This window comes from Pristiophorus japonicus, unplaced genomic scaffold (assembly GCF_044704955.1).
Source record: "Pristiophorus japonicus isolate sPriJap1 unplaced genomic scaffold, sPriJap1.hap1 HAP1_SCAFFOLD_992, whole genome shotgun sequence".
Lineage (NCBI taxonomy): Eukaryota > Metazoa > Chordata > Chondrichthyes > Pristiophoridae > Pristiophorus > Pristiophorus japonicus.
Window position 1 is genome coordinate 55,356 of NW_027254922.1, and position 27,961 is coordinate 83,316.

General features: G+C 56.9%; 1 protein-coding gene across 1 annotated transcript in view; it reads left to right on the top strand.

Annotated features, from left to right (window-relative positions):
- LOC139259388 (heat shock 70 kDa protein 12B-like) overlaps positions 1-26,724 on the top strand; it is a 69,226-nt gene extending 42,502 nt beyond the window's left edge. The window contains exons 2-5 of the mRNA XM_070874856.1: positions 15,639-15,865; positions 16,840-16,944; positions 20,310-20,426; positions 26,530-26,724. Of these exons, the coding sequence (XP_070730957.1) occupies positions 15,639-15,865; positions 16,840-16,944; positions 20,310-20,426; positions 26,530-26,724 (644 nt within the window). The remainder of the gene's footprint in view (positions 1-15,638; positions 15,866-16,839; positions 16,945-20,309; positions 20,427-26,529) is intronic.
- The last annotated feature ends 1,237 nt before the right edge of the window (positions 26,725-27,961 follow it).

Here is a 27,961-nt window from a genome sequence, read left to right on the forward strand (position 1 = left end):
GGGGGGCAGTGTGTGTGTTGGGGGGCAGTGTGTGTGGGGGGGGCAGTTTGTGTGGGAGGGAGTGTGTGTGGGGGGGGCAGTGTGTGTGGGGGTGGGGCAGTGTGTGGGAGGGAGTGTGTGTGGGGTGGCAGTGTGTGTGTGGGGAGGCAGTGTTTTGGGGGGCAGTGTGTGGGGGGGGCAGTGTGTGTGGGGGGGCAGTGTGTGTGTGTGGGGGGGCAGTGTGTGTGTGTGGGGGGGGCAGTGTGTATGTGTGTGGGGGGGGCAGTGTGTGGGGGCGGGCAGTGTGTGGGGGGGCAGTGTGTGTGGGGGGTGGCAGTGTGTGTGTGTGGGGGGGCAGTGTGTGTGTGTGGGGGGGGCAGTGTGTATGTGTGTGGGGGGGCAGTGTGTGGGGGGCGGCAGTGTGTGTGGGGGGGTCAGTGTGTGTGGGGGGGGCAGTGTGTGTGTGGGGGGGCAGTGTGTGTGTGTGTGGGGGGGCAGTGTGTGTGTGGGGGGGGCAGTGTGTGTGGGGGGGTCAGTGTGTGTGGGGGGGCAGTGTGTGTGTGGGGGGGCAGTGTGTGGGGAGGCAGTGTGTGTGTGGGGGCAGTGTGTGTGTCAGGGGGGCAGTGTGTGTGGGGGGGCAGTGTGTGGGGGGGCAGTGTGTGTGGGGGAGGGTGGGCAGTGTGTGTGGGGGAGCAGTGTGTGTGGGGGGGGCAGTGTGTGTGTGGGGGGCAGTGTGTGTCGGGGGGCAGTGTGTGTGGGGGGGCAGTGTGTGTGGGGGGGCAGTGTGTGGGGGGGGCAGTGTGTGGGGGGAGCAGTGTGTGTGGGGGGGGCAGTGTGTGTTTGTGGGGGGGGCAGTGTGTGTGTGAGGGGGGCAGTGTGTGTGTGGGGCGGTGCAGTGTGTGTGTGGGGGCGGGAGCAGTCTGTGTGGGGGGGGAATGTGTGTGGGTGGGTAATGTGTGTGAGGGGGGGCAGTGTGTGTGTGGGGGGGCAGTGTGTGTGTGTGGGGGGGGCAGTGTGTGTGTGTGGGGGGGGGCAGTGTGTGTGGGGGAGGGAATATTTGGTGGGGGGGCAGTGTAAGTGTGGGGCAGCATGTGTGTGGGGGCAGTGTGTGTGTGGGGGCAGTATGTGTGTGGGGGCAGTATGTGTGGGGGGCAGTGTGTGTGTGGGTGGGGCAGTGTGAATGTGGGGGCAGTGTGTGTGGGGGGGGCAGTGTGTGTGTGGGTGGGGGCAGTGTGTGTGGGGGGCAGTGTGTGTGGTGGGGGGGGCAGGTGTGTGGGGGGCAGTGTGTGTGTGGGTGGGGGCAGTGTGTGTGTGTGGGGGCAGTGTGTGTGTGGGGGGGGCAGTGTGTGTGTGTGGGGGGCAGTGGGTGTGTGGGTGGGAGCAGTGTGTGTGTGGGGGGGGGCAGTGTGTGTGTGGGGGCAGTGTGTGTGTGGGGGGGGGCAGTGTGTGGGGGGGAAAGTGTGTGAGGGGGGTGTAGTGTGTGTGTGTGGGGGGGCCGTGTGTGTGTGTGGGGGGGGCAGTGTGTGTGTGTGGGGGGGGCAGTGTGTGTGTGTGGGGAGCAGTGTGTGTGTGGGGGGGTCAGTGTGTGTGTGGGGGGGCAGGTGTGTGGGGGGGCAGTGTGTGTGTGTGGGGGAGCAGTGTGCGTGTGTGGGTGAGCAGTGTGCGTGTGGGGGGGGCAGTGTGTGTGTGAGGGGGGGCAGTGTGTGTGTGTGTGGGGGGGCAGTGTGTGTGTGTGGGGGAGCAGTGTGCGTGTGTGGGGAGCAGTGTGCGTGTGGGGGGGGCAGTGTGCGTGTGTGGGGGAGCAGTGTGTGTGTGAGGGGGGCAGTGTGTGTGTGAGGGGGGGCAGTGTGTGTGTGTGGGGGGGGCAGTGTGTGTGTGTGGGGGAGCAGAGTGTGTGTGTGGGGGGGTCAGTGTGTGTGTGTGGGGGGCAGTGTGTGGGGGGCATGTGTGTGGGGGGGGGGCAGGTGTGTGTGTGTGGGGCGTCAGTGTGTGTGGGGGGGGGGCAGTGTGTGTGTGTGGGGGGAGCAGTGTGTGTGTGTGGGGGGGGCAGTGTGCGTGTGTGGGGGAGCAGTGTGCGTGGTGTGGGGGAGCAGTGTGTGTGGGGGAGCAGTGTGCGTGTGGGGGGGGCAGTGTGTGTGTGGGAGGGGGCAGTGTGTGTGTGGGAGGGGGCAGTGTGTGTGTGGGGGGGGAGCAGTGTGCGTGTGGGGGTGCAGTGTGTGTGTGTGGGGAGCAGTGTGCGTGTGGGGGGGCAGTGTGTGTGAGGGGGGTGCAGTGTGTGTGTGTGGGGGAGCAGTGTGCGTGCGTGGGGAGCAGTGTGCGGTGTGGGGGGGGCAGTGTGTGTGAGGGGGGCAGTGTGTGTGTGTGGGGGAGCAGTGTGCGTGTGGGGGGGGCAGTGTGTGTGAGGGGGGGCAGTGTGTGTGTGTGGGGGGGGCAGTGTGTGTGTGGGGAGGGGGGGCAGTGTGTGTGTGGGGGGGGCAGTGTGTGTGTGTGGGGGAGCAGTGTGCGTGTGGGGGGGGCAGTGTGTGTGTGGGGGAGCAGTGTGTGTGTGGGGGAGCAGTGTGCGTGCGTGGGGGAGCATGTGTGCGTGTGGGGGGGGCAGTGTGTGTGAGGGGGGCAGTGGTGTGTGTGTGGGGGGAGCAGTGTGCTGTGGGGGGGGGGCAGTGTGTGTGAGGGGGGCAGTGTGTGTGTGTGGGGGGGCAGTGTGTGTGTGGGGAGGGGGGCAGTGTGTGTGTGGGGGGGGCAGTGTGTGTGTGTGGGGGAGCAGTGTGCGTGTGTGGGGGAGCCAGTGTGCGTGTGTGGGGGAGCAGTGTGTGTGAGGGGGGGCAGTGTGTGTGTGTGGGGGAGCAGTGTGCCGTGTGGGGGGGGCAGTGTGTGTGTGGGGGGAGCAGTGTGTGGTGTTTGGGGAGCAGTGTGTGTGTGTGGGGGAGCAGTGTGGCGTGTGGGGGGAGCAGGTGTGCGTGTGGGGGGGGCAGTGTGTGTGTGAGGGGGGGCAGTGTGTGTGTGTGGGGGGGCAGTGGTGTGTGGGGGGGCAGTGTGTGTGGGGGGGCAGTGTGTGTGTGTGGGGGGGCAGTGTGTATGTGTGTGGGGGGGCAGTGTGTATGTGTGTGGGGGGCAGTGTGGTGTGGGGGGGCAGAGTGTGGAGGGGGCAGTGTGTGTGGGGTGGGCAGTGTGTGTGTGTGTGGGGGGGCAGTGTGTTGGGGGGCAGTGTGTGGAGGGGGGCAGTGTGTGTGAGGGGGGGCAGGTGTGTGTGTGGGGGGCAGTGTGTGTGTGTGGGGGAGCAGTGTGTGTGTGTGGGGGGAGCAGTGTGTGTGAGGGGGGGCAGTGTGTGTGTGTGGGGGAGCAGTGTGCGTGTGGGGGGGGCAGTGTGTGTGTGAGGGGGGGCAGTGTGTGTGTGTGGGGGGGCAGTGTGTGTGTGTGGGGGAGCAGTGTGCGTGTGGGGGGGGCAGTGTGTGTGAGGGGGGCAGTGTGTGTGTGTGGGGGGGGCAGTGTGTGTGTGTGGGGAGCAGTGTGTGTGTGTGGGGGAGCAGTGTGTGTGAGGGGGGGCAGTGTGTGTGTGTGGGGGAGCAGTGTGCGTGTGGGGGGGGCAGTGTGTGTGTGAGGGGGGGCAGTGTGTGCGTGTGGGGGGGCAGTGTGTGTGGGGGGGCAGTGTGTGTGTGTGGGGGGGCAGTGTGTGTGTGTGGGGGCAGTGTGTATGTGTGTGGGGGGGCAGTGTGTATGTGTGTGGGGGGGCAGTGTGTGTGTGTGTGGGGGGCAGTGTGTGGGGGGCAGTGTGTGGAGGGGGGCAGTGTGTGTGTGGGTGGGGCAGTGTGTGTGTGTGGGGGGGGAGTGTGTGTGTGTGGGGGGGGCAGTGTGTGTGTGTGGGGGGGCAGTGTGTGTGTGTGGGGGGGGCAGTGTGTATGTGTGTGGGGGGGGCAGTGTGTGGGGGGCGGCAGTGTGTGTGGGGGGCAGTGTGTGTGTGGGGGGGCAGTGTGTGTGTGTATGGGGGGGCAGTGTGTGTGTGGGGGGGCAGTGTGTGTGGGGGGTCAGTGTGTGTGGGGGGGGCAGTGTGTGTGTGGGGGGGCAGTGTGTGTGTGTGTGGGGGGGCAGTGTGTGTGTGGGGGGGGCAGTGTGTGTGGGGGGGGCAGTGTGTGTGTGGGGGGCAGTGTGGGGGGGCAGTGTGTGTGTGGGGGCAGTGTGTGTGTCGGGGGGGGCAGTGTGTGTGGGGAGGGTGGGCAGTGTGTGTGGGGGGCAGTGTGTGTGTGGGGGAGCAGTGTGTGTGGGGGGGGCAGTGTGTGTGTGGGGGAGCAGTGTGTGTGGGGGGGGCAGTGTGTGTGTCGGGGGGCAGTGTGTGTGGGGGGGGCAGTGTGTGGGGGGGGCAGTGTGTGGGGGGGGCAGTGTGTGTGGGGGGGCAGTGTGTGGGGGGGCAGTGTGTGGGGGGGGCAGTGTGTGTGTGAGGGGGGGCAGTGTGTGTGTGGGAGGGGCAGTGTGTGTGTAGGGGGGCAGTGTGTGTGTGGGGGGGCAGTCTGTGTGGGGGGGGGCAGTGTGTGTGTGGGGGGGGCAGTGTGTGTGTGGGGGGGGGCAGTGTGTGTGTGGGGGGGCAGTGTGTGTGGGGGGGCAGTTGTGTGTGGGGGGGGGCAGTGTGTGTGGGGGGGCAGTGTGTGTGGGGGGGCAGTGTGTGTGTGTGGGGGGGGCAGTGTTTGTGTGGGGGCAGTGTGTGTGTGGGGGGGGCAGGTGTGTGTGGGGGGGCAGTGTGTGTGTGGGGGGGGCAGTGTGTGTGGGGGGAGCAGTGTGTGGTGGGGGGGGGCAGTGTGTGTGGGGGGGCAGTGTGTGTGTGGGGGGGGGCAGTGTGTGTGGGGGGAGCAGTGTGTGTGGGGGGGGGCAGTGTGTGTGGGGGGGCAGTGTGTGTGCGGGGGGCAGTTTGTGTGAGGGCGGGCAGTGTGTGGGGGGGGCAGTGTGTGTGGGGGGGAGCATTGTGTGTGGTGGGGCAGTGTGTGTGTGGGGAGGGCAGTGTGTGGGGGGGGAGCAGTGTGTGTGGGGGGGCAGTGTGTGTGGGGGGGCAGTGTGTGGGGGGGGCAGTGTGTGGGGGGGGCAGTGTGTGTGTGGGGGGGCAGTGTGTGTGGGTGGGGGCAGTGTGTGTGTGGGGGGGCAGTGTGTGTGGGGGGGGCAGTGTGTGTGGGGGGGGGCAGTGTGTGTGTGGGGGGGGCAGTGTGTGTGTGTGGGGCGGTGCAGTGTGTGTGTAGGGGGGGCAGTGTGTGTGTGGGGGGGGTGCAGTGTGTGTGTGGGGGGGGCAGTGTGTGTGGGGGAGGGAATGTTTGTGGGGGGGGCAGTGTATGTGTGGGGGGGGGTAGTGTGTGTGGGGGGGCAGTGTGTGTGTGGGGGCAGTATGTGTGTGGGGGCAGTGTGTGTGTGGGGGGGGCAGTGTGTGTGTGGGGGCAGTGTGTGTGGGGGGGCAGTGTGTGTGTGGGGGGCAGTGTGTGTGTGTGGGGGGGCAGTGTGTGTGTGGGGGGGGCAGTGTGTGTGTGGGGGGCAGTGTGTGTGTGGGGGGGGCAGTGTGTGTGGGGGGGCAGTGTGTGTGTGGGGGGGCAGTGTGTGTGGGGGGAGGCAGTGTGTGTGTGGGGGGGCAGTGTGTGTGTGGGGGGGGCAGTGTGTGTGGGGGGGGCAGTGTGTTTGGGGGGGGGGGCAGTGTGTGTGTGGGGGGGGCAGTGTGTGTGTAGGGGGGCAGTGTCTGTGCGGGGCAGTGTGTGTGTGGGGGGGCAGTGTGTTTGTGGGGGGGGGCAGTGTGTGTGGGGGGTGCAGTGTGTGTGTGGGGGGCAGTGTGTGTGTGGGGGGGCACTGTGTGTGGGGGGGACAGTGTGTGTGGGGGGCAGTGTGTGTGTGGGTGGCAGTGTGTGTGTGGGGAGGCAGTGTTTTGGGGGGGCAGTGTGTGGGGGGGGCAGTGTGTGTGTGGGGGGGCAGTGTGTGTGTGGCGGGGCCGTGTGTGTGGGGGGGGGCAGTGTGTGTGGGTGGCAGAGTGTGTGTGGGGGGGCAGTGTTTGGGGGGGAAGTGTGTGTGGGTGGCAGAGTGTGTGTGGGGGGGCAGTGTTTGGGGGGGAAGTGTGTGTGGGGGGCAGAGTGTGTGTGGGGGGGCAGTGTTTGGGGGGGCAGTGTGTAGGGGTGGCAGTGTGTGTGTGGGTGGCAGTGTGTGTGTGGGGAGGCAGTGTTTTGGGGGGGCAGTGTGTGGGGGGGGCAGTGTGTGTGTGGGGGGGCAGTGTGTGTGTGGGGGGGCCGTGTGTGTGGGGGGGGGCAGTGTGTGTGGGTGGCAGAGTGTGTGTGGGGGGGCAGTGTTTGGGGGGGCAGTGTGTGTGTGGGGAGGCAGTGTTTTGGGGGGGCAGTGTGTGGGGGGGGCAGTGTGTGTGTGGGGGGGCAGTGTGTGTGGGGGGGCTGTGTGTGTGGGGGGGGCAATGTGTGGGCAGACAGTGTGTGGGGGGTGTCAGTGTGTGTGGGGGGGGCAGTGTGTCAGGGGACAGTGTGTGTGGGGGAGTGGCGGTGTGTGTGGGGGGCAGTCTGTGTGTGGGGGGGCAGTGTGTGTGGGGGGGCAATGTGTGGGGGGACAGTGTGCGTGGGGGGGCAATGTGTGGGGGGGGCAGTGTGTGTGGGGGGGGTCAGTGTGCGTGTGGGGGGGGTCAGTGTGCGTGTGGGTGGGGGCAGTGTGTGTGGGGGGCAGTGTGTGTGTGGGGGGGGCAATGTGTTGGGGGGCAGTGTGTGGGGGGCAGTGTGTGTGTGTGGGGGGGCAGTGTGTGTGGGGGGCAGTGTGTGGGGGGGCAGTGTGTGTTGGGGGGCAGTGTGTGTGGGGGGGCAGTGTGTGTGTGGGGGGGGAAATGTGTGTGGGGGGGCAGTGTGTGTGTGGGGGGGGCAATGTGTGGGGGGGCAGTGTGTGTTGGGGGGGCAGTTAAGTGTGGGGGGGCAGTGTGTGTGTGGGGGGCAGTGTGTGTGGGGGACAGTGTGTGTTGGGGGGGCAGTTAAGTGTGGGGGGAGCAGTGTGTGTTGGGGGGCAGTGTGTGTGGGGGGGGCAATGTATGGGGGGGCAGTTTGTGGGGGACAGTGTGTGTTGGGGGGGCAGTTAAGTGTGGGGGGGGTAGTGTGTGTGTGGGGGGCAGTGTGTGTGGGGGGGTCAGTGTGTGTGTGGGTGGGGCAGTGTGTGTGGGGGAGCAGTGTGTGTGATGGGGGGCAAGTGTGAGGGGGTGGGGGAGTGTGGGGGGGCACTATTAGAGGGGGATGGCAGTGTGTGAGGAGAGGGGTAACAGTGTGAGAACATAAGAACATAGGAAATAGGAGCAGGAATAGTCCATACGGTCCCTCGAGCCTGCTCCGCCATTTAATACGATCATGGCTGATCCGATCATGAACTCAGCTCCACTTCCCTGCCCGCTCCCCATAACCCCTTATTCCCTTATCGGTTAAGAAACTGTCTATCTCTGTCTTAAATTTATTCAATGTCCCAGCTTCCACAGCTCTCTGAGGCAGAGAATTCCACAGATTTACAACCCTCTGAAAAGAAATTCCTCCTCATCTCAGTTTTAAATGGGCAGCTCCTTATTCTAAGATTATGCCCCCTAGTTCTAGGCTCCCCCATCAGTGGACACATCCTCTCTGCATCCACCTTGTCAAGCCCCCTCATAATCTTATATGTTTCGATAAGACCACCTCTCATTCTTCTGAATTCCAATGAGTGTAGTAACATAGACATAGAAAATAGGTGCAGGAGCAGGCCATTCAGCCCTTCGAGCCTGCACCGCCATTCAATGAGTTCATGGCTGAACATGCAACTTCAGTACCCCATTCCTGCTTTCTCGCCATACCCCTTGATCCCCCGAGTAGTAAGGACTTCATCTAACTCCCTTTTGAATATATTTAGTGAATTGGCCTCAACTACTTTTTGTGTTCGCGAATTCCACAGGTTCACCACTCTCTGGGTGAAGAAGTTTCTCCTCATCTCGGTCCTAAATGGCTTACCCCTTATCCTTCGACTGTGAGCCCTGGTTCTGGACTTCCCCAACATTGGGAACATTCTTCCTGCATCTAACCTATCTAAACCAGTCAGAATTTTAAATGTTTCTATGAGGTCCCCTCTCATTCTTCTGAACTCCAGTGAATAGAAGCCCAGTTGATCCAGTCTTTCTTGATAGGTCAGTCCCACCATCCCGGGAATCAGTCTGGTGAACCTTCGCTGCACTCCCTCAATAGCAAGAATGTCCTTCCTCAAGTTAGGAGACCAAAACTGTACACAATACTCCAGGTGTGGCCTCACCAAGGCCCTGTATAACTGTAGCAACATCTCCCTGCCCCTGTACTCAAATCCCCTCGCTATGAAGGCCAACATGCCATTTGCTTTCTTAACCGCCTGCTGTACCTGCATGCCAACCTTCAATGACTGATGTACCATGACACCCAGGTCTCGTTGCACCTCCCCTTTTCCTAATCTGTCACCATTCAGATAATAGTCTGTCTCTCTGTTTTTACCACCAAAGTGGATAACCTCACATTTATCCACATTATACTTCATCTGCCATGCATTTGCCCACTCACCTAACCTATCCAAGTCGCTCTGCAGCCTCATAGCATCCTCCTCGCAGCTCACACTGCCACCCAACTTAGTGTCACACGCAAATTTGGAGATACTACATTTAATCCCCTCGTCTAAATCATTAATGTACAATGTAAACAGCTGGGGCCCCAGCACAGAACCTTGCGGTACTCCACTAGTCACTGCCTGCCATTCTGAAAAGTACCCATTTACTCCTACTCTTTGCTTCCTGTCTGACAACCAGTTCTCAATCCACGTCAGCACACTACCCCCAATCCCATGTGTTTTAACTTTGCACATTAATCTCTTGTGTGGGACCTTGTCGAAAGCCTCCTGAAAGTCCAAATATACCACATCAACTGGTTCTCCCTTGTCCACTTTACTGGAAACATCCTCAAAAAATTCCAGAAGATTTGTCAAGCATGATTTCCCTTTCACAAATCCATGCTGACTTGGACCTATCATGTCACCTCTTTCCAAATGCGTTGCTATGACATCCTTAATAATTGATTCCATCATTTTACCCACTACCGATGTCAGGCTGACCGGTCTATAATTCCCTGTTTTCTCTCTCCCTCCTTTTTTAAAAAGTGGGGTTACATTGGCTACCCTCCACTCGATAGGAACTGATCCAGAGTCAAAGGAATGTTGGAAAATGACTGTCAATGCATCCGCTATTTCCAAGGCCACCTCCTTAAGTACTCTGGGATGCAGTCCATCAGGCCCTGGGGATTTATCGGCCTTCAATCCCATCAATTTCCCCAACACCATTTCCCGACTAATAAGGATTTCCCTCAGTTCCTCCTCCTTACTAGACCCTCTGACCCCTTTTATATCCGGAAGGTTGTTTGTGTCCTCCTTAGTGAATACCGAACCAAAGTACTTGTTCAATTGGTCTGCCATTTCTTTGTTCCCCGTTATGACTTCCTCTGATTCTGACTGCAGGGGACCTACGTTTGTCTTTACTAACCTTTTTCTCTTTACATATCTATAGAAACTTTTGCAATGCGTCTTAATGTTCCCTGCAAGCTTCTTCTCGTACTCCATTTTCCCTGCCCTAATCAAACCCTTTGTCCTCCTCTGCTGAGTTCTAAATTTCTCCCAATCCCCGGGTTCACTGCTATTTCTGGCCAATTTGTATGCCACTTCCTTGGCTTTAATACTATCCCTGATTTCCCTTGATAGCCACGGTTGAGCCACCTTCCCTTTTTTATTTTTACGCCAGACAGGAATGTACAATTGTTGTAGTTCATCCATGCGGTCTCTAAATGTCTGCCATTGCCCATCCACAGTCAACCCCTTAAGTATCATTCGCCAGTCTATCCTATCCAATTCACGCCTCACATCTTCAAAGTTACCCTTCTTTAAGTTCTGGACCATGGTCTCTGAATTAACTGTTTCATTAATAGGTCCAACCTCCTCAACCTTTCCTCATAAGTCAATACCCTCATCTCCGAAATCAACCGAGTGAACCTTCTCTGAACTGCAGTCATAGAATCATAGAAATTTACAGCACAGAAAGAGGCCATTTCGGCCCATCGTGTCCGTGCCGGCCGACCAAGAGCTATCCAGCCTAATCCCACTTTCCAGCTCTTGGTCCGTAGCCCTGTAGGTTACGGCACTTCAAGTGCACATCGAGGTGCTTTTTAAATGTGGTGAGGGTTTCTGCCTCTACCACCCTTTCAGACAGTGAGTTCCAAACCCCCACCACCCTCTGGGTGAAAAATGTAACTCACAAATCCCCTCTAATCCTTCAATGAATTACTTTAAATCTATGCCCCCTGGTTGTTGACCCCTCTGCTAAGGGAAATAGATCCATTCTATCCACTCTATCCAGGCCCCTCATAATTTTATACACCTCAATCAGGTCTCTCCTCAGCCTCTTCTGTTCCAAAGTAACAACCCCAGCCTATCCAATCTTTCCTCATAGCAACATTCTCCAGTCCAGGCAACATCCTCGTAAATCTCCTCTGGACCCTCTCTCGAGCAATCACATCTTTCCTGTAACTTGGTGACCAGAACTGCACGCAGTACTCCAGATGTGGCTTAACCAGTGTTTTATACAGTTCAAGCATAACCTCCTTCCTCTTCTATTCCATGCCTCGGCTCATAAAGGCAAGAATTTCATATGCTTTCTTAACCACTTTGTCCGCATGCCTGCTTCCTTCAGGGATCTGTGCATCTGCACTCCAAGGTTTCTCTGTTCCTCTATTTGATATCTTTAAGAGACCGCTAACCCAAGCACACACTTACAAGGTAGCTCCTTAACAAGTCTGTGATCATGTTGCGGACCTCTATATTACATTTCTCCCTCCTTATTGAAGAAGTTAATCATAGCAAAATAATCATTATACTTAACTTACAACGTATACACAACAAAAGATATGAACTTATGTTTCCATATTTACCAATCAAACTTTACTACTGGTTTTCTGTTTCGAAGAGGATACCTTCACTCTTGAACTGAACTTTCCAATCTTATTGTGGAACTTAGACTCATTCTACGTTGATCCTGAGGAGAGTTTGTCTCCAAGGGTAACCCTTGATCTACATTTGAACTCTCTACAACTTCAGACAGTGTGTCTGCCTGACTCAGACTCAGACTTAAATTCTGACTTTCTCTTGGACTTGTTTCTAGTACATCTGATGTAGGATTTGCTACTGGTACTCTACTTGTATCAAGACTATCTGACTCATCAGAAATAATCGAATCATTCCAACTTTCAACTCCTTCCACATCTGTAGGTAAAATATGATCAATGTGAACAAACCTAACCTTTCTATGATCAAACATCTTGACCAAATATGTGCGAGGGCCACATATCTTCAACACTCTTCCTGGTAACCACTTTAACCATTTATGGTGATGGTTCTTCACTCTCACCTTCTGATTCAATTTCACACTTCTCTCTCTTACTTTATCATGATTCTCTTTCTGTCTTAATTGTTTCTCTTCTACGGACTGTGCCAAGTTTGGCTTTAACAACAAGAACCTGGTTGGTGGCTGATGCTTGAGAAACAACTCTGCTGGTGTTCTACCAGTAGTTGTATGCGGAGTATTACGATAAGTAATCAGAAAATTTGCCAGTTTTGGTCCAATGACAACTGCCGTTTCCTTGGATTTGGATCCAACATTTGCTTGATGAGGCCACTTTTTACAATTTGTACTGTGCGCTCTGCTGCACGATTTGAAGCAGGATGGTACGGTGGAACTTTGGTACGTTTCATACCATTTCTGCTCGTGAACTGTGCAAATTCATCTGAACAAAATTGCGGCCCATTATCAGACACAATTTCTTCTGGGAGGCCATATGAAGAAACATAGAAACATAGAAACATAGAAAATAGGTGCAGGAGCAGGCCATTCAGCCCTTCTAGCCTGCATCGCCATTCAATGAGTTCATGGCTGAACATGAAACTTCAGTACCCCCTTCCTGCTTTCTCGCCATAACCCTTGATCCCCCGAGTAGTAAGGACTTCATCTAACTCCCTTTTGAATATATTTAGTGAATTGGCCTCAACTACTTTCTGTGGTAGAGAATTCCACAGGTTCACCACTCTCTGGGTGAAGAAGTTTCTCCTCATCTCGGTCCTAAATGGCTTACCCCTTATCCTCAGACTGTGACCCCTGGTTCTGGACTTCCCCAACATTGGGAACATTCTTTCTGCATCTAACCTGTCTAAACCCGTCAGAATTTTAAACGTTTCTATGAGGTCCCCTCTCATTCTTCTGAACTCCAATGAATACAAGCCCAGTTGATCCAATCTTTCTTGATAGGTCAGTCCCGCCATTTTTGCAAATTTTCTAGTGTTTTACTTGTTATTTTCTGCATCAAAAACATCTCTACCCACTTCAAATGACTATCAATTACTATGAACAATTGCTGTCCTTCTAGCTCAGCAAAATCTACATGTAACCTTTGCCACTTCCATGGAGGCCATTTCCATGGCTGTAATGGTACTGATGGTGGTTTCCTGCTTACCGATTGATATGTCGTACACAGACTAACGATGTACTCTATATCTTTATCTAGACCTGGCCACCATAAGTAACTGTGTGCACAACTCTTGGTCAAGCACATTCCCAGGTGCTGGTCATGAAGATCTCTTAACAATTTGGACCTGAACTTGTTTTGGATAACCACTCTTGCACCCCACATGATACAATCTTTATCCACGGATAATTCATTCTTATGAACGAAGTATGGATAAATATCTTCCTCTGATCCCTGGTTTGGCCATCCATTTGCGATGTAATCATGTACCTTTACATAACTGGGTCACGTTTGGTTGCTCTACCAACCTCTTCAGCTGTGACTGGCAGCTCATCAATGTATGAAAAATAGAACACCAGTTCTACATTTGGTAACGTATTGGATAGATTACACTCCAGAACCTGGTTTACGGTTACTTTACAATCACCACACAACCTTACTTTACCATCTGGCTTGGGTATAACAATGGGTGTAGTCCAATTACTTAGATCTACCTTAGAGATAATATTCTCAGTTTCTAGTCTTTTGAGTTCTTGCTCAACTTTCTCCTTGAGTGTGTATGGCACGGGACATGGCTTGCAGTGAACTGGTCTAACGTCCTTCTGTACCCTGACACTCGCATTAAAGCCTTGGATCAGACTGCCCGTTTAGTGGAACATCTTCAGATACTGCTTGATGATGTCATCTTTCGATACAAGTTTCATTTACACACAGACAATCTCATTCCAATCCAGCTTCAGTGATCCTAACCAATTTCTACCTATCAAGGCAGGCTTGTCTCCTGCCACTACTAGGAGAGGCGAGCTCTGCAACTGATCCTTGTATTTCACCGGTACGGTGATACGTCCTACAACAGGGATTTGCTCTCCTGAGTAGCCTCGCAGCTCTGTCTTGGATTTCTTCAGTCGAAAATCAGGTAACTTGTCGAGATATAGCAATTCTGGTACTATGCTCAGAGATCACCAGTGTCGATTTCCAAGTTATCCTGCAACATCTACTTGGATGATAATATTCCGCGAATTGCTGTTAGATACCCTCGTGCTCCTGATGACGTGAATCTCCAGAACCTCCTCGTCCCCTTGCTTCTCTTCAATGCTATGTGGTGTCTGGCAATTCCTACTTCTAGCATTGAACATCGGTTTACTCTTCAGACAGCACGCCTTCGCAAGATGACCAGTTTTCTTGCAGATGAAACACTCTGCTTTCACATATGGACAACTTTGAGCAATGTGTTGTCCCAGGCACCGACAGCAGGACTTCAATGCTCTGTTACCGTGGCCAGTTGTTAAGGCCTTGGGACCCTACTGCCTTTTACTTTTAGCCTGCAGATTCACCTCTGATGACTGGAAATGGTGGGAAATTCTCGGGAGTATTGGTCGGCCATATCCATTGACACAGCTGTCTGACAAGCTAAATCAAAAGTCAAGTTAGGGGTTATTAACAATTTTCTTCTGATTGCTTCATTTTTCATCCTACAAACAAAGTGGTCACACAATGCTTGGTCCTGAAAGTTTCTGAAATGACAGTGAATGGATAGAGTTTTTAAAGCTACAATGTACTCATTCCAAAACGCTAACTTTCAGCAATTTCCAGGGGCTCAAGACTGTAGTGCTGTTCTAACTTGGATAGAATCTCTGTCAGTGGCGTGACCTTTGGTTTGACGGGAACAAGCACATTTTTCAGGATTTCATACACCTCGGGGCCTGCTTCAGTCAGGAAAACAGCCCTTATCCTTTCTAAAACCACCCGTTTATGGTTTACATTATTGGGGACTTTAATGATACTATTCATGGTGGGAAATATTTCTAGCTGCTCCACATGTGCTCCGAAGGTCTCTCGGTCATGATGGACCTCACCCAAGCACCCTATTTTTCCCATAGGTGTGGCCATATGGACTTTGGCAACGTCGACAGTTCAGCCAACTGTGATTGAAATGTACCTTGGATTTTTAGCTGTTCTGCAAAACAAAGAACCTCACAAAGTCTCTCCATATGTTGCCAGGAATCATCCACCAACAAAAATATCAGCTTGGGAATCCAAAAATCACATCTGCGTGGTCAATCTGTGATTATGTTTAATAGACCTCTAACACAAGCATACGCTTACACGATGACTCCTTAACATGTGACCTTGCCACATAACTTATAATAACAACTACTAATGTATTAATATATTCAGTAGTCCACTAGGTGGCGCTCTATTACACTCTACAATTCTCAATGTCCTACCATTTAATGTGTATTCCCTTTCCTCTGTTGCCCCTCCCGAAATGCATTCCCTCGCATTTTTCCGGATTGAATTCCATTTGACACTTTTCTGCCCAACTGACCAGTCCATCGATATCTTCCTGCAGTCTGAAGCTTTCCCCCTCACTGTCAACCACACGGCCAGTTTTTGTATCACCAGCAAATTTCTTTATCATGCCCCCTACATTTAAGTCTAAATCATTAATATACACGACAAAAAGCAAGGGACCCAGTCCTGAGCCCTGTGGAACCCCACTGGAAACATCCTTCCCGTCACAAAAGCACCCATCAACCATTACCCTTCGCTTCCTGCCACCGAGCCAATTTTGGATCCAACTTGCCACTTTCCCTTGGGTCCCCATGGGCTTTTACCTTTTTTGATCAGCCTACCATGTGGGACCTTGTCAAAACCCTTGCTAAAATCCATGTAGACTACATCAAACACACCGCCCTCATCGTGCCTCCTTTGTTACCTCCTCAAAGGATGAAGAGGTGGGCCCTGTCTACGCGCCAGCGCTATGCACCCCAGGGTGTAGCGCTGTGTGTGTCGCATGGCTTTGCGCCCCGCTCCACCGAGATTTTGGGCTGCACTTGCTCTCGCGGGCGGTAACCAAAATATAAGTCGCGGGGGAGGGGGGGGGCGGGACTTACACGCCTGCCGCAGGAACTCCCGTCCCGTGGCTGTGAACGCCCACAAAATGGGGTGTTACCGAATTTCACGGCCAAGGTCTCTGAATTAAAAAAAGTTAAATTGCAGCTAAAAATAGCTCCAACAATTCGCGTACCCTCCATGCAAGGATTAGCTTCAGAATTATTTGCCCCTTTGAAATAACGTCAGACAGGAATCATGCTCCCCATTGTCACGGAACATTGCCAGTGACTGCCGCTGATTCTGATTGGTCTGCTGTCGTTGCTAGGCGATGGGAAGGTGGGGACCCCGGAGTGGCCAATCAGAAAACACCGACCAGCCTCCTCCTGACTCCGGACGGCAGCTTCCACAGCCTGGGGTACACGGCTAGGGATTTCTACCACGACCTGGACCCAGAGGAAGCCCGCGATTGGCTCTACTTTGAGAAGTTTAAGATGAAGATACACAGCACCAGCGTGAGTAAAAACCGTCGAGTTACATCGAAAGGAAAGGGCTCGGGCAGTAACATCCATTAATACGCGGTCTGGGTCTGAGCAGCTGTTACACAATGAAACACACTACACACAACCATACTCAATACTGCGTTCATCAGGCAGTGTAGAGGGAGCTTTACTCTGTATCTAACCCTGTGCTGTACCTGCCCTGGGAGTGTTTGATGGGACAGTGTAGAGGGAGCTTTACTCTGTATCTAACCCCGTGTACCTGCCCTGGGAGTGTTTGATGGGACAGTGTAGAGGGAGCTTTACTCTATATCTAACCCGTGCTGTACCTACCCTGGGAGTGTTTGATGGGACAGTGTAGAGGGAGCTTTACTCTGTATCTAACCCTGTGCTGTACCTACCCTGGGAGTGTTTGATGGGACAGTGTAGAGGGAGCTTTACTCTGTATCTAACCCTGTGCTGTACCTGCCCTGGGAGTGTTTGATGGGACAGTGTAGAGGAAGCTTTACTCTGTATCTAACCCCGTGCTGTACCTGCCCTGGGAGTGTTTGATGGGACAGTGTAGAGGGAGCTTTACTCTGTATCTAACCCGTGCTGTACCTGCCCTGGGAGTGTTTGATGGGACAGTGTAGAGGGAGCTTTACTCTGTATCTAACCCTGTGCTATACCTACCCTGGGAGTGTTTGATGGGACAGTGTAGAGGGAGCTTTACTCTGTATCTAACCCCCTGTACCTGCCCTAGGAGTGTTTGATGGGGCAGTGTAGAGGGAGCTTTACTCTGTATCTAACCCCCTGTACCTGCCCTGGGAGTGTTTGATGGGGCAGTGTAGAGGGAGCTTTACTTTGTATCTAACCCCCTGTACCTGCCCTGGGAGTGTTTGATGGGACAGTGTAGAGGGAGTTTTATTAAGAGTGCTGGTGAACATGAAACATGTCCGATGCACCTCTCTCTACAATGTTGAATATTCAAATCCCTTGTGTTTTTCTAGGATCTCACCATGGAAACGGAGTTGGAGGCTGTCAATGGGAGGAGTGTCAAAGCAGTCGATGTATTTGCTCATGCGCTGAGATTCTTCCGGAAGCATGCCTTAAAGGTGAGGGAGGAGGTCACGGAGGGCTGGTCTCTGGCGTTTGACCCCAGGGTCCGGCCATCAATCCTAGCTCAGATCCCCAGGATGAGAAGTTCCTGTAACAGTTGCAAGTCCGGGTCCGACATCACAGAGAGTTCGGACCATCCATCCCAGTCCAAGTGAGGGGGGAATGAGGGATGGGGTGAGGGGGGAGTGAGGGATGGGGTGAGGGGGGAGTGATGGATGGGGTGAGGGGGGAGTGAGGGAGACGGTGAGGGGGGAGTGAGGGAGACGGTGAGGTGGGATTGAGGGAGACGGTGAGGTGGGATTGAGGGAGACGGTGAGGGGGGAGTGAGGGAGACGGTGAGGGGGGATTGAGGGAGACGATGAGGGGGGATTGAGGGAGATGATGAGGGGGGAGTTAGGGAGACGGTGAGGGGGGAGTGAGGGAGACGGTGAGGGGGGAGTGAGGGAGACGATGAGGGGGGAGTGAGGGAGACGATGAGGGGGGAGTGAGGGAGACGGTGAGGGGGGATTGAGGACACGGTGAGGGGGAGTGAGGGAGACGGTGAGGGGGGAGTGAGGGAGACGGTGAGGGGAGATTGAGGCAGACGATGAGGGGGAGTGAGGGAGACGGTGAGGGGGGAGTGAGGGATGGGGTGAGGGGGGATTGAGGGAGACGATGAGGGGGGATTGAGGGAGACGGTGAGGGGGGAGTGAGGGAGACGATGAGGGGGGATTGAGGGAGACGATGAGGGGGGAATGAGGGAGACGATGAGGGGGGAGTGAGGGAGACGGTGAGGGGGGAGTGAGGGAGACGATGAGGGGGGATTGAGGGAGATGATGAGGGGGGAGTGAGGAAGATGATGAGGGGGGAGTGAGGGAGACGATGAGGGGCGAGTGAGGGAGACGGTGAGGGGGGATTGAGGGAGACGATGAGGGGCGAGTGAGGGAGACGATGAGGGGGGATTGAGGGAGACGGTGAGGGGGGAGTGAGGGAGACGATGAGGGGCGAGTGAGGGAGACGGTGAGGGGGGATTGAGGGAGACGATGAGGGGCGAGTGAGGGAGACGATGAGGGGGGATTGAGGGAGACGGTGAGGGGGGAGTGAGGGAGACGATGAGGGGGAATTGAGGGAGACGATGAGGGGGGAGTGAGGGAGACGATGAGGGGGGAGTGAGGGAGACGGTGAGGGGCGAGTGAGGGAGATGATGAGGGGGGATTGAGGGAGACGATGAGGGGGGAGTGAGGGAGACGGTGAGGGGCGAGTGAGGGAGATGATGAGGGGGGATTGAGGGAGACGATGAGGGGGGAGTGAGGGAGACGATGAGGGGCGAGTGAGGGAGATGATGAGGGGGGATTGAGGGAGACGATGAGGGGGGAGTGAGGGAGACGGTGAGGGGCGAGTGAGGGAGATGATGAGGGGGATTGAGGGAGACGATGAGGGGGGAGTGAGGGAGACGATGAGGGGGGAGTGAGGGAGACGATGAGGGGGGATTGAGGGAGACGATGAGGGGGGAGTGAGGGAGACGATGAGGGGGGATTGAGGGAGACGATGAGGGGGGAGTGAGGGAGACGATGAGGGGCGAGTGAGGGAGACGATGAGGGGGGAGTGAGGGAGACGATGAGGGGGGATTGAGGGAGACGATGAGGGGGGAGTGAGGGAGACGATGAGGGGGGAGTGAGGGAGACGATGAGGGGGGATTGAGGGAGACGATGAGGGGGGAGTGAGGGAGACGATGAGGGGGGAGTGAGGGAGACGATGAGGGGGGATTGAGGGAGACGATGAGGGGGGAGTGAGGGAGACGATGAGGGGCGAGTGAGGGAGACGATGAGGGGGGAGTGAGGGAGACGGTGAGGGAGGATTGAGGGAGACGATGAGGGGGGAGTGAGGGAGACGATGAGGGGCGAGTGAGGGAGACGATGAGGGGGGAGTGAGGGAGACGGTGAGGGGGGAGTGAAGGAGACAGTGAGGGGGGATTGAGGGAGACGGTGAGGGTGGATTGAGGGATGGGGGAGGGGGGATTGAGGGATGGGGTGAGGGTGGATTGAGGGAGATGGTGAGGGGGGATTGAGGGAGAGGGTAAGGGGGGATTGGGGGAGAAGGTGAGGGGGGATTGAGGGTGACGGTGAGGGGGGATTGAGGGAGATAGTGAGGATGGATTGAGGGAGAGGGTGAGGGGGGATTGAGGGATGGGTGAGGGAGGATTGAGGGATGGGGTGAGGAGGGATTGAGGGATGGGGTGAGAGAGGATTGAGGGATGGGGTGAGGAGGGATTGAGGGATGGGGTGAGAGAGGATTGAAGGATGGGGTGAGGAGGGATTGAGGGATGGGGTGAGGGAGGATTGAGGGATGGGGTGAGGAGGGATTGAGGGATGGGGTGAGAGAGGATTGAAGGATGGGGTGAGGAGGGATTGAGGGATGGGGTGAGGGAGGATTGAGGGATGGGGTGAGGAGAGATTGAGGGATGGGGTGAGAGAGGATTGAAGGATGGGGTGAGGGGGGAATGAAGGATGGGGTGAGGGAGGATTGAGGGATGGGGTGAGGGGGGATTGAGAGATGGGGTGAGGGGGGATTGAGGGATGGGGTGAGGGGGGATTGAGGGATGTGGTGAGGAGGGATTGAGAGATGGGGTGAGGGAGGATTGAAGGATGGGGTGAGGGGGGATTGAAGGATGGGGTGAGGGGGGATTGAAGGATGGGGTGAGGGGGGATTGAGGGATGTGGTGAGGAGGGATTGAGAGATGGGGTGAGGGAGGATTGAAGGATGGGGTGAGGGGGGATTGAAGGATGGGGTGAGGGGGGATTGAGGGATGGGGTGAGGGGGGATTGAGGGATGTGGTGAGGAGGGATTGAGAGATGGGGTGAGGGAGGATTGAAGGATGGGGTGAGGGGGGATTGAGGGATGGGGTGAGGGGGGATTGAGAGATGGGGTGAGGGGGAATTGAGGGATGGGGTGAGGGGGCATTGAGGGATGTGGTGAGGGGGGATTGAGGGATGGGGTGAGGGAGGATTGAGGGATGGGGTGAGGGAGGATTGAAGGATGGGGTGAGGGAGGATTGAAGAATGGGGTGAGGGGGGATTGAGGGATGGGGTGAGGGGGGATTGAGGGATGGGGTGAGGGGGGATTGAAGGATGGGGTGAGGAGGGATTGAAGGATGGGGTGAGGGGGATTGAGAGATGGGGTGAGAGAGGATTGAAGGATGGGGTGAGGGGGGATTGAAGGATGGGGTGAGGGAGGATTGAGGGATGGGGTGAGGGGGGATTGAGGGAGATGGTGAGGTGGTTCTCAAGTGCAATTTATTTATACAATGCATGGTCTTTTTGCTTTGTTGGGCTAATTTCCCCTCACAATTGCCGAAGAGTTTGTTTATTTATTTGTTTGGCAGGAGTTGATCGAGCAGTTCTCCATCACCCTGGACAATGATGATGTGCGCTGGGTCATCACCGTGCCCGCCATCTGGAAACAACCTGCCAAACAGTTCATGAGGCAAGCTGCGTATCTGGTGAGGAGTGAGACCGGTCAATAATCGGCCGGAGCCCTGATATCGAAGGCCAGAGGGGGAGAGGGATCAGAGGGGGAGAGGGATCAGAGGGGGAGAGGAATCAGAGGGGGAGAGGGATCAGAGGGGGAGAGGGATCAGAGGGGGAGAGGAATCAGAGGGGGAGAGGGATCAGAGGGGGAGAGGGATCAGAGGGGGAGAGGGATCAGAGGGGGAGAGGGATCAGAGGGGGAGAGGGATCAGAGGGGGAGAGGAATCAGAGGGGGAGAGGGATCAGAGGGGGAGAGGGATCAGAGGGGGAGAGGGATCAGAGGGGGAGAGGGATCAGAGGGGGGGGAGAGGGATCAGAGGGGGAGAGGGATCAGAGGGGGAGAGGAATCAGAGGGGGAGAGGGATCAGAGGGGGAGAGGGATCAGAGGGGGAGAGGGATCAGAGGGGGAGAGGGATCAGAGGGGGAGAGGGATCAGAGGGGGAGAGGGATCAGAGGGGGAGAGGGATCAGAGGGGGAGAGGGATCAGAGGGGGAGAGGGATCAGAGGGGGAGAGGGATCAGAGGGGGGGGAGAGGGATCAGAGGGGGAGAGGGATCAGAGGGGGAGAGGAATCAGAGGGGGAGAGGGATCAGAGGGGGAGAGGGATCAGAGGGGGAGAGGGATCAGAGGGGGAGAGGGATCAGAGGGGGAGAGGCATTTGGAAAGCAGTGGACTTGTTCGGTCCAAGTTAGCATGGATTTATGAAATGGAAATCATGTTTGACAAATCTTCTAGAATTTTTTGAGGATGTAACTAGTAGTGTAGATAAGGGAGAAACAGTGGATGTGGTGTATTTGGACTTTCAAAAGGCTTTTGACAAGGTCCCACACAAGAGATTGGTGTGCAAAATTAAAGCACATAGTATTGGGGGTAATGTACTGGCGTGGATAGAGAACTGGTTGGCAGACAGGAAGCAGAGAGTCGGGATAAATGGGTCCTTTTCAGAATGGCAGGCAGTGACTAGTGGAGTGCCGCAGGGCTCAGTGCTGGGACCCCAGCTCTTTACAATATACATTAATGATTTAGATGAAGGAATTGAATGTAATATCCAGTTTGCGGATGACACTAAGCTGGGTGGTAGTGTGAGCTGTGAGGAGGATGCTAAGAGGCTGCAGAGTGACTTGGACAGGTTAGGTGAGTGGGCAAATGCATGGCAGACGCAGTATAATGTGGATAAATGTGAGGTTATCCACTTTGGTGGCAAAAACAGAGAGACAGACTATTATCTGAATGGTGACAGATTGGGAAAAGGGGAGGTGCAACGAGACCTGGGTGTCATGGTACATCAGTCATTGAAGGTTGGCATGCAGGTACAGCAGGCGGTAAAGAAAGCAAATGGCATGTTGGCCTTCATAGCGAGAGGATTTGAGTACAGGGGCAGGGAGGTGTTGCTACAGTTGTACAGGAAGGACGTTCTTGCTATTGAGGGAGTGCAGCGAAGGTTCACCAGACTGATTCCCGGGATGGCGGGACTGACATGTGAGGAGAGACTGGATCGACTGAGCCTGTATTCACTGGAATTTAGAAGAATGAGAGGGGATCTCATTGAAACATATAAAATTCTGATGGGATTGGACAGGTTAGATGCAGGAAGAATATTCCCGATGTTGGGGAAGTCCAGAACCAGGGGTCACAGTCTAAGGATAAGGGGTAAGCCATTTAGGACCGAGATGAGGAGAAACTTCTTCACCCAGAGAGTGGTGAACCTGTGGAATTCTCTACCACAGAAAGTTGTTGAGGCCACTTCGTTAGATATATTCAAAAGGGAGTTAGATATGACCCTTACGGCTAAAGGGATCAAGGGGTATGGAGAGAAAGCAGGAAAGGGGTACTGAGGTAAATGATCAGCCATGATCTTATTGAATGGCGGTGCAGGCTCGAAGGGCCGAATGGCCTACTCCTGCACCTATTTTCTATGTTTCTATGTTTCTCGGTATCAGATTGGGGGAGAGGTATCGGAGAGAGCTAAGAAACAAGGAGAGTATGGGGAGCGATATCTGACAGTAATGTCAGAGGAGGAAGATCAGAGAATGATATCAGGGAGATAGCAGAGGGATATCAGTCCCTATTGTAAAGTGATACACTTTGTCATTAAGTACCTCCTGAGGGTGGAGTGTGGAATTACAGCGAGATATCTTCACATTGGCAGTCTCCAGTATAAATGTGGACACGGGGATTTATGCTGGACACCGTGATGGGGTTTGATGGTAGATAGGTACTCGATAATGCTTGTGCGATGCTAAGTAAATGGAATGCTGGTGTGGTGAGGTTCAATGCCTGTCCCTTTGTTGCCCCTGTCTCTTCCCCCATGTCTCTGCCCCCTGTCTCTGCCCCCCTGTCTCACCCCCTGTCTCTGCCTCCTGTCTCTGCCCCCTGTCTCTGCCCTCTGCCCCCTGTCTCGCCCCCTGTCTCTACCCCTGTCTCTGCCTCTGTCTCTGCCTCCTGCCTATGCCCCCTGTCTCTGCCCTCTGCCCCCTGTCTCGCCCCCTGTCTCTGCCCCTGTCTCTGCCCCTGTCTCTGCCCCTGTCTCTGCCCCCTGTCTCTGTCCCTTGTCTCGCCCCCTGTCTCTGCCCCTGACTCTGCCCCCTGACACTGCCCCCTGTCTCTGCCCCCTGTCTCGCCACCTGTCTCTGCCCCTGACTCTGCCCCCTGACTCTGCCCCCTGTCTCTGCCCCCTGTCTCTGCCCCTGACTCTGCCCCCTGAATCTGCCCCCTGTCTCTGCCCCTGTCTCTGCCCCTGTCTCTGCCCCTGACTCTGCCCCCTGTCTCTGCCCACTGTCTCTGCCCCCTGTCTCTGCCCCTGTCTCTGCCCCTGACTCTGCCCCCTGTCTCTGCCCCTGTCTCTGCCCCTGACTCTGCCCCCTGTCTCTGCCCCCTGTCTCTGCCCCTGTCTCTGCCCCTATCTCTGCCCCTGACTCTGCCCCCTGACTCTGCCCCTTGTCTCTGCCCCCTGTCTCTGCCCCCTGTCTCTGCCCCTGTCTCTGCCCCTGACTCTGCCCCCTGTCTCTGCCCCTGTCTCTGCCCCTGACTCTGCCCCCTGTCTCTGCCCCTGTCTCGCCCCCTGTCTCTGCCCCCTGTCTCACCCCCTGTCTCTGCCCCCTGTCTCGCCCCTTGTCTCTGCCCCCTGTCTCGCCCCTTGTTTCTGCCCCCTGTCTCTGCCCCCTGTCTCGCCCCCTGTCTCTGCCCCCTGTCTCGCCCCCTGTCTCGCCCCCTGTCTCTGCCCTCTGACTCTGCCCCCTGTCTCTGTCCCTGTCTCTGCCCTCTGACTCTGCCCCCTGTCTCGCCCCCTGACTCTGCCCCCTGTCTCGCCCCCTGTCTCGCCCCCTGTCTCGCCCCCTGTCTCTGCCCCCTGACTCTGCCACCTGTCTCGCACCCTGTCTCGCCCCCTGACTCTGCCCCATGACTCTGCCCCCTGTCTCTGTCCCTGTCTCTGCCCTCTGACTCTGCCCCCTGTCTCGCCCCCTGTCTCTGCCCTCTGACTCTGCCCCCTGTCTCGCCCCCTGTCTCTGCCCCATGACTCTGCCCCATGACTCTGCCCCCTGTCTCGCCCCCTGTCTCTGCCCTCTGACTCTGCCCCCTGTCTCGCCCCCTGTCTTGCCCCCTGTCTCTGCCCCCTGATTCTGCCACCTGTCTCGCACCCTGTCTCGCCCCCTGACTCTGCCCCATGACTCTGCCCCCTGTCTCTGTCCCTGTCTCTGCCCTCTGACTCTGCCCCCTGTCTCGCCCCCTGTCTCTGCCCTCTGACTCTGCCCCCTGTCTCGCCCCCTGTCTCGCCCCCTGACTCTGCCCCCTGTCTCGCCCCCTGTCTTGCCCCCTGTCTTGCCCCCTGTCTCTCCCCCTGTCTCGCCCTCTGTCTCGCCCCCTGACTCTGCCCCCTGTCTCGCCCCCTGACTCTGCCCCCTGTCTCGCCCCCTGTCTCGCCCCCTGTCTCTGCCCCATGACTCTGCCCCCTGACTCTGCCCCCTGTCTCTGCCCCTGTCTCTGCCCCATGACTCTGCCCCATGACTCTGTCCCCTGACTCTGCCCCCTGTCTCGCCCCCTGTCTCTGCCCCATGACTCTGCCCCATGACTCTGCCCCCTGTCTCGCCCCCTGTCTCTGCCCTCTGACTCTGCCCCCTGTCTCGCCCCCTGTCTCTGCCCCATGACTCTGCCCCATGACTCTGCCCCCTGTCTCGCCCCCTGTCTCTGCCCTCTGACTCTGCCCCCTGTCTCGCTCCCTGTCTCTGCCCCCTGTCTCGACCCCTGTCTCGCCCCCTGACTCTGCCCCCTGTCTCACCCCCTGTCTCGCCCTCTGTCTCGCCCCCTGTCTCGCCCCCTGTCTCGCCCCCTGACTCTGCCCCCTGTCTCGCCCCCTGACTCTGCCCCCTGTCTCGCCCCCTGTCTCGCCCCCTGTCTCTGCCCCCTGACTCTGCCCCCTGTCTCGCCCCCTGTCTCGCCCCCTGTCTCGCCCCCTGTCTCTGCCCCCTGACTCTGCCCCTGTCTCGCTCCCTGTCTTGCCCCCTGACTCTGCCCCTGTCTCGCTCCCTGTCTTGCCCCCTGTCTCTGCCCCCTGTCTCTGCCCCCTGACTCTGCCCCTGTCTCGCTCCCTGTCTTGCCCCCTGACTCTGCCCCTGTCTCGCTCCCTGTCTCGCTCCCTGTCTCGCCCCCTGTCTCTGCCCCCTGACTCTGCCCCCTGTCTCGCCCCCTGTCTCGCCCCCTGTCTCTGCCCCCTGTCTCTGCCCCCTGACTCTGCCCCCTGACTCTGCCCCCTGTCTCTGCCCCCTGTCTCTGCCCCCTGTCTCGCTCCCTGTCTCGCTCCCTGTCTCGCCCCCTGTCTCTGCCCCCTGACTCTGCCCCCGTCTCGCCCCCTGTCTCTGCCCCATGACTCTGCCCCCTGTCTCTGCCCCCTGTCTCTGCCCCCTGTCTCACCCCCTGTCTCGCCCCCTGTCTCTGCCCCCTGACTCTGCCCCCTGACTCTGCCCCCTGTCTCTGCCCCCTGTCTCTGCCCCCTGTCTCGCTCCCTGTCTCGCTCCCTGTCTCGCCCCCTGTCTCTGCCCCATGACTCTGCCCCCTGTCTCGCCCCCTGTCTCTGCCCCATGACTCTGCCCCCTGACTCTGCCCCCTGTCTCTGCCCCTGTCTCTGCCCCATGACTCTGCCCCCTGTCTCGCCCCCTGTCTCTGCCCCATGACTCTGCCCCCTGACTCTGCCCCCTGTCTCTGCCCCTGTCTCTGCCCCATGACTCTGCCCCCTGACTCTGCCCCCTGTCTCTGCCCCTGTCTCTGCCCCCTGTCTCTGCCACTGTCTCTGCCCCATGACTCCGCCCCCTGACTCTGCCCCCTGTCTCGCCCCCTGTCTCTGCCCCATGACTCTGCCCCCTGTCTCGCCCCCTGTTTCTGCCCCCTGACTCTGCCCCCTGTCTCTGCCCCCTGTCTCGCCCCCTGTCTCTGCCCCATGACTCTGCCCCCTGTCTCTGCCCCTGTCTCTGCCCCCTGTCTCTGCCCCTGTCTCTGCCCCATGACTCTGCCCCCTGTCTCTGCCCCCTGTTTCTGCCCCCTGTCTCTGCCCCCTGACTCTGCCCCCTGACTCTGCCCCCTGTCTCTGCCCCCTGTCTCGCCCCCTGTCTCTGCCCCATGACTCTGCCCCCTGTCTCTGCCCCTGTCTCTGCCCCCTGTCTCTGCCCCTGTCTCTGCCCCATGACTCTGCCCCATGACTCTGCCCCATGACTCTGCCCCCTGTCTCGCCCCCTGACTCTGCCCCCTGTCTCGCCCCCTGTCTCGCCCCCTGTCTCGCCCCCTGACTCTGCCCCCTGTCTCGCCCCCTGTCTCGCCCCCTGTCTCTGCCCCCTGTCTCTGCCCCTGTCTCTGCCCCATGACTCTGCCCCATGACTCTGCCCCATGACTCTGCCCCCTGTCTCGCCCCCTGACTCTGCCCCCTGTCTCGCCCCCTGACTCTGCCCCCTGTCTCGCCCCCTGTCTCGCCCCCTGTCTCTGCCCCCTGTCTCGCCCCCTGACTCTGCCCCCTGTCTCTGCCCCTGTCTCTGCCCCATGACTCTGCCCCCTGTCTCGCCCCCTGACTCTGTCTCTCTCGCTGTGCCAGGCGGGTTTAGCCTCCCCCGAGTACCCGGAGCAGCTGCTGATCGCCCTGGAGCCTGAGGCTGCGTCCATCTACTGTCGGAAGCTGCGACTACACCAACTCATCGAGCTCAGCAACAAGGAGGTTGCCAATGGATACGGGCCCGACTACCCCATCAACTCCAGCTTCAGGCAAGGTCCGACAATCTCGCCCTGCTAAACTTTGCCTCGCTGATTGTAAAACTATTTAACAAAGGGTTTCAGAGCATGGTTCAACATCCAGCACTAGGACCGGACTTGGGCCGCAACAGGAGGAGGCCATTCAGCCCCTCGAGCCTGTTACACAGGAACAGGAGGAGGCCATTCAGCCCCTCGAGCCTGTTACACAGGAACAGGAGGAGGCCATTCAGCCCCTCGAGTCTGTTACACAGGAACAGGAGGAGGCCATTCAGCCCCTCGAGCCTGTTACACTGGAACAGGAGGAGGCCATTCAGCCCCTCGAGCCTGTTACACTGGAACAGGAGGGGGCCATTCAGCCCCTCGAGCCTGTTACACAGGAACAGGAGGGGGCCATTTAGTCCCTCGAGCCTGTTACAGAGGAACAGGAGGGGGCCATTCAGCCCCTCGAGCCTGTTACAGAGGAACAGGAGGAGGCCATTCAGCCCCTCGAGCCTGTTACACAGGAACAGGAGGGGGCCATTTAGTCCCTCGAGCCTATTACAGAGGAACAGGAGGGGGCCATTCAGCCCCTCGAGCCTGTTACAGAGGAACAGGAGGGGGCCATTCAGCCCCTCGAGCCTGTTACACAGGAACAGGAGGAGGCCATTCAGCCCCTCGAGCCTGTTACACAGGAACAGGAGGAGGCCATTCAGCCCCTCGAGCCTGTTACACAGAAACAGGCGTAAAAATTAAGTAGGGAAGGTGGCTCAACCGTGGCTATCAAGGGAAATCAGGAATAGTATTAAAGCCAAGGAAGTGGCATACAAATTAGTCAGAAATAGCAGTAATCCTGGGGACTGGGAGAAATTTAGAACTCAGCAGAGGAGGACAAAGGATTTGATTAGGGCAGGGAAAATAGAGTACAAGAGATAACTTGCAGGGAACATTAAGACAGACTGCAAATGTTTCTATCGATATGTAAAGAGAAAAAGGTTAGTAAAAACAAACGTAGGTCCCCTGCAGTCAGAATCAGAGGAAGTCATAACGGGGAACAAAGAAATGGCAGACCAATTGAACAAGTACTTTGGTTCGGTATTCACTAAGGAGGACACAAACAACCTTCCGGATATAAAAGGGGTCAGAGGGTTTAGTAAGAAGGAGGAACTGAGGTAAATCCTTATTAGTCGGGAAATTGTGTTGGGGAAATTGATGGGATTGAAGGCCGATAAATCCCCAGGGCCTGATGGACTGCATCCCAGAGTACTTAAGGAGGTGGCCTTGGAAATAGCGAATGCATT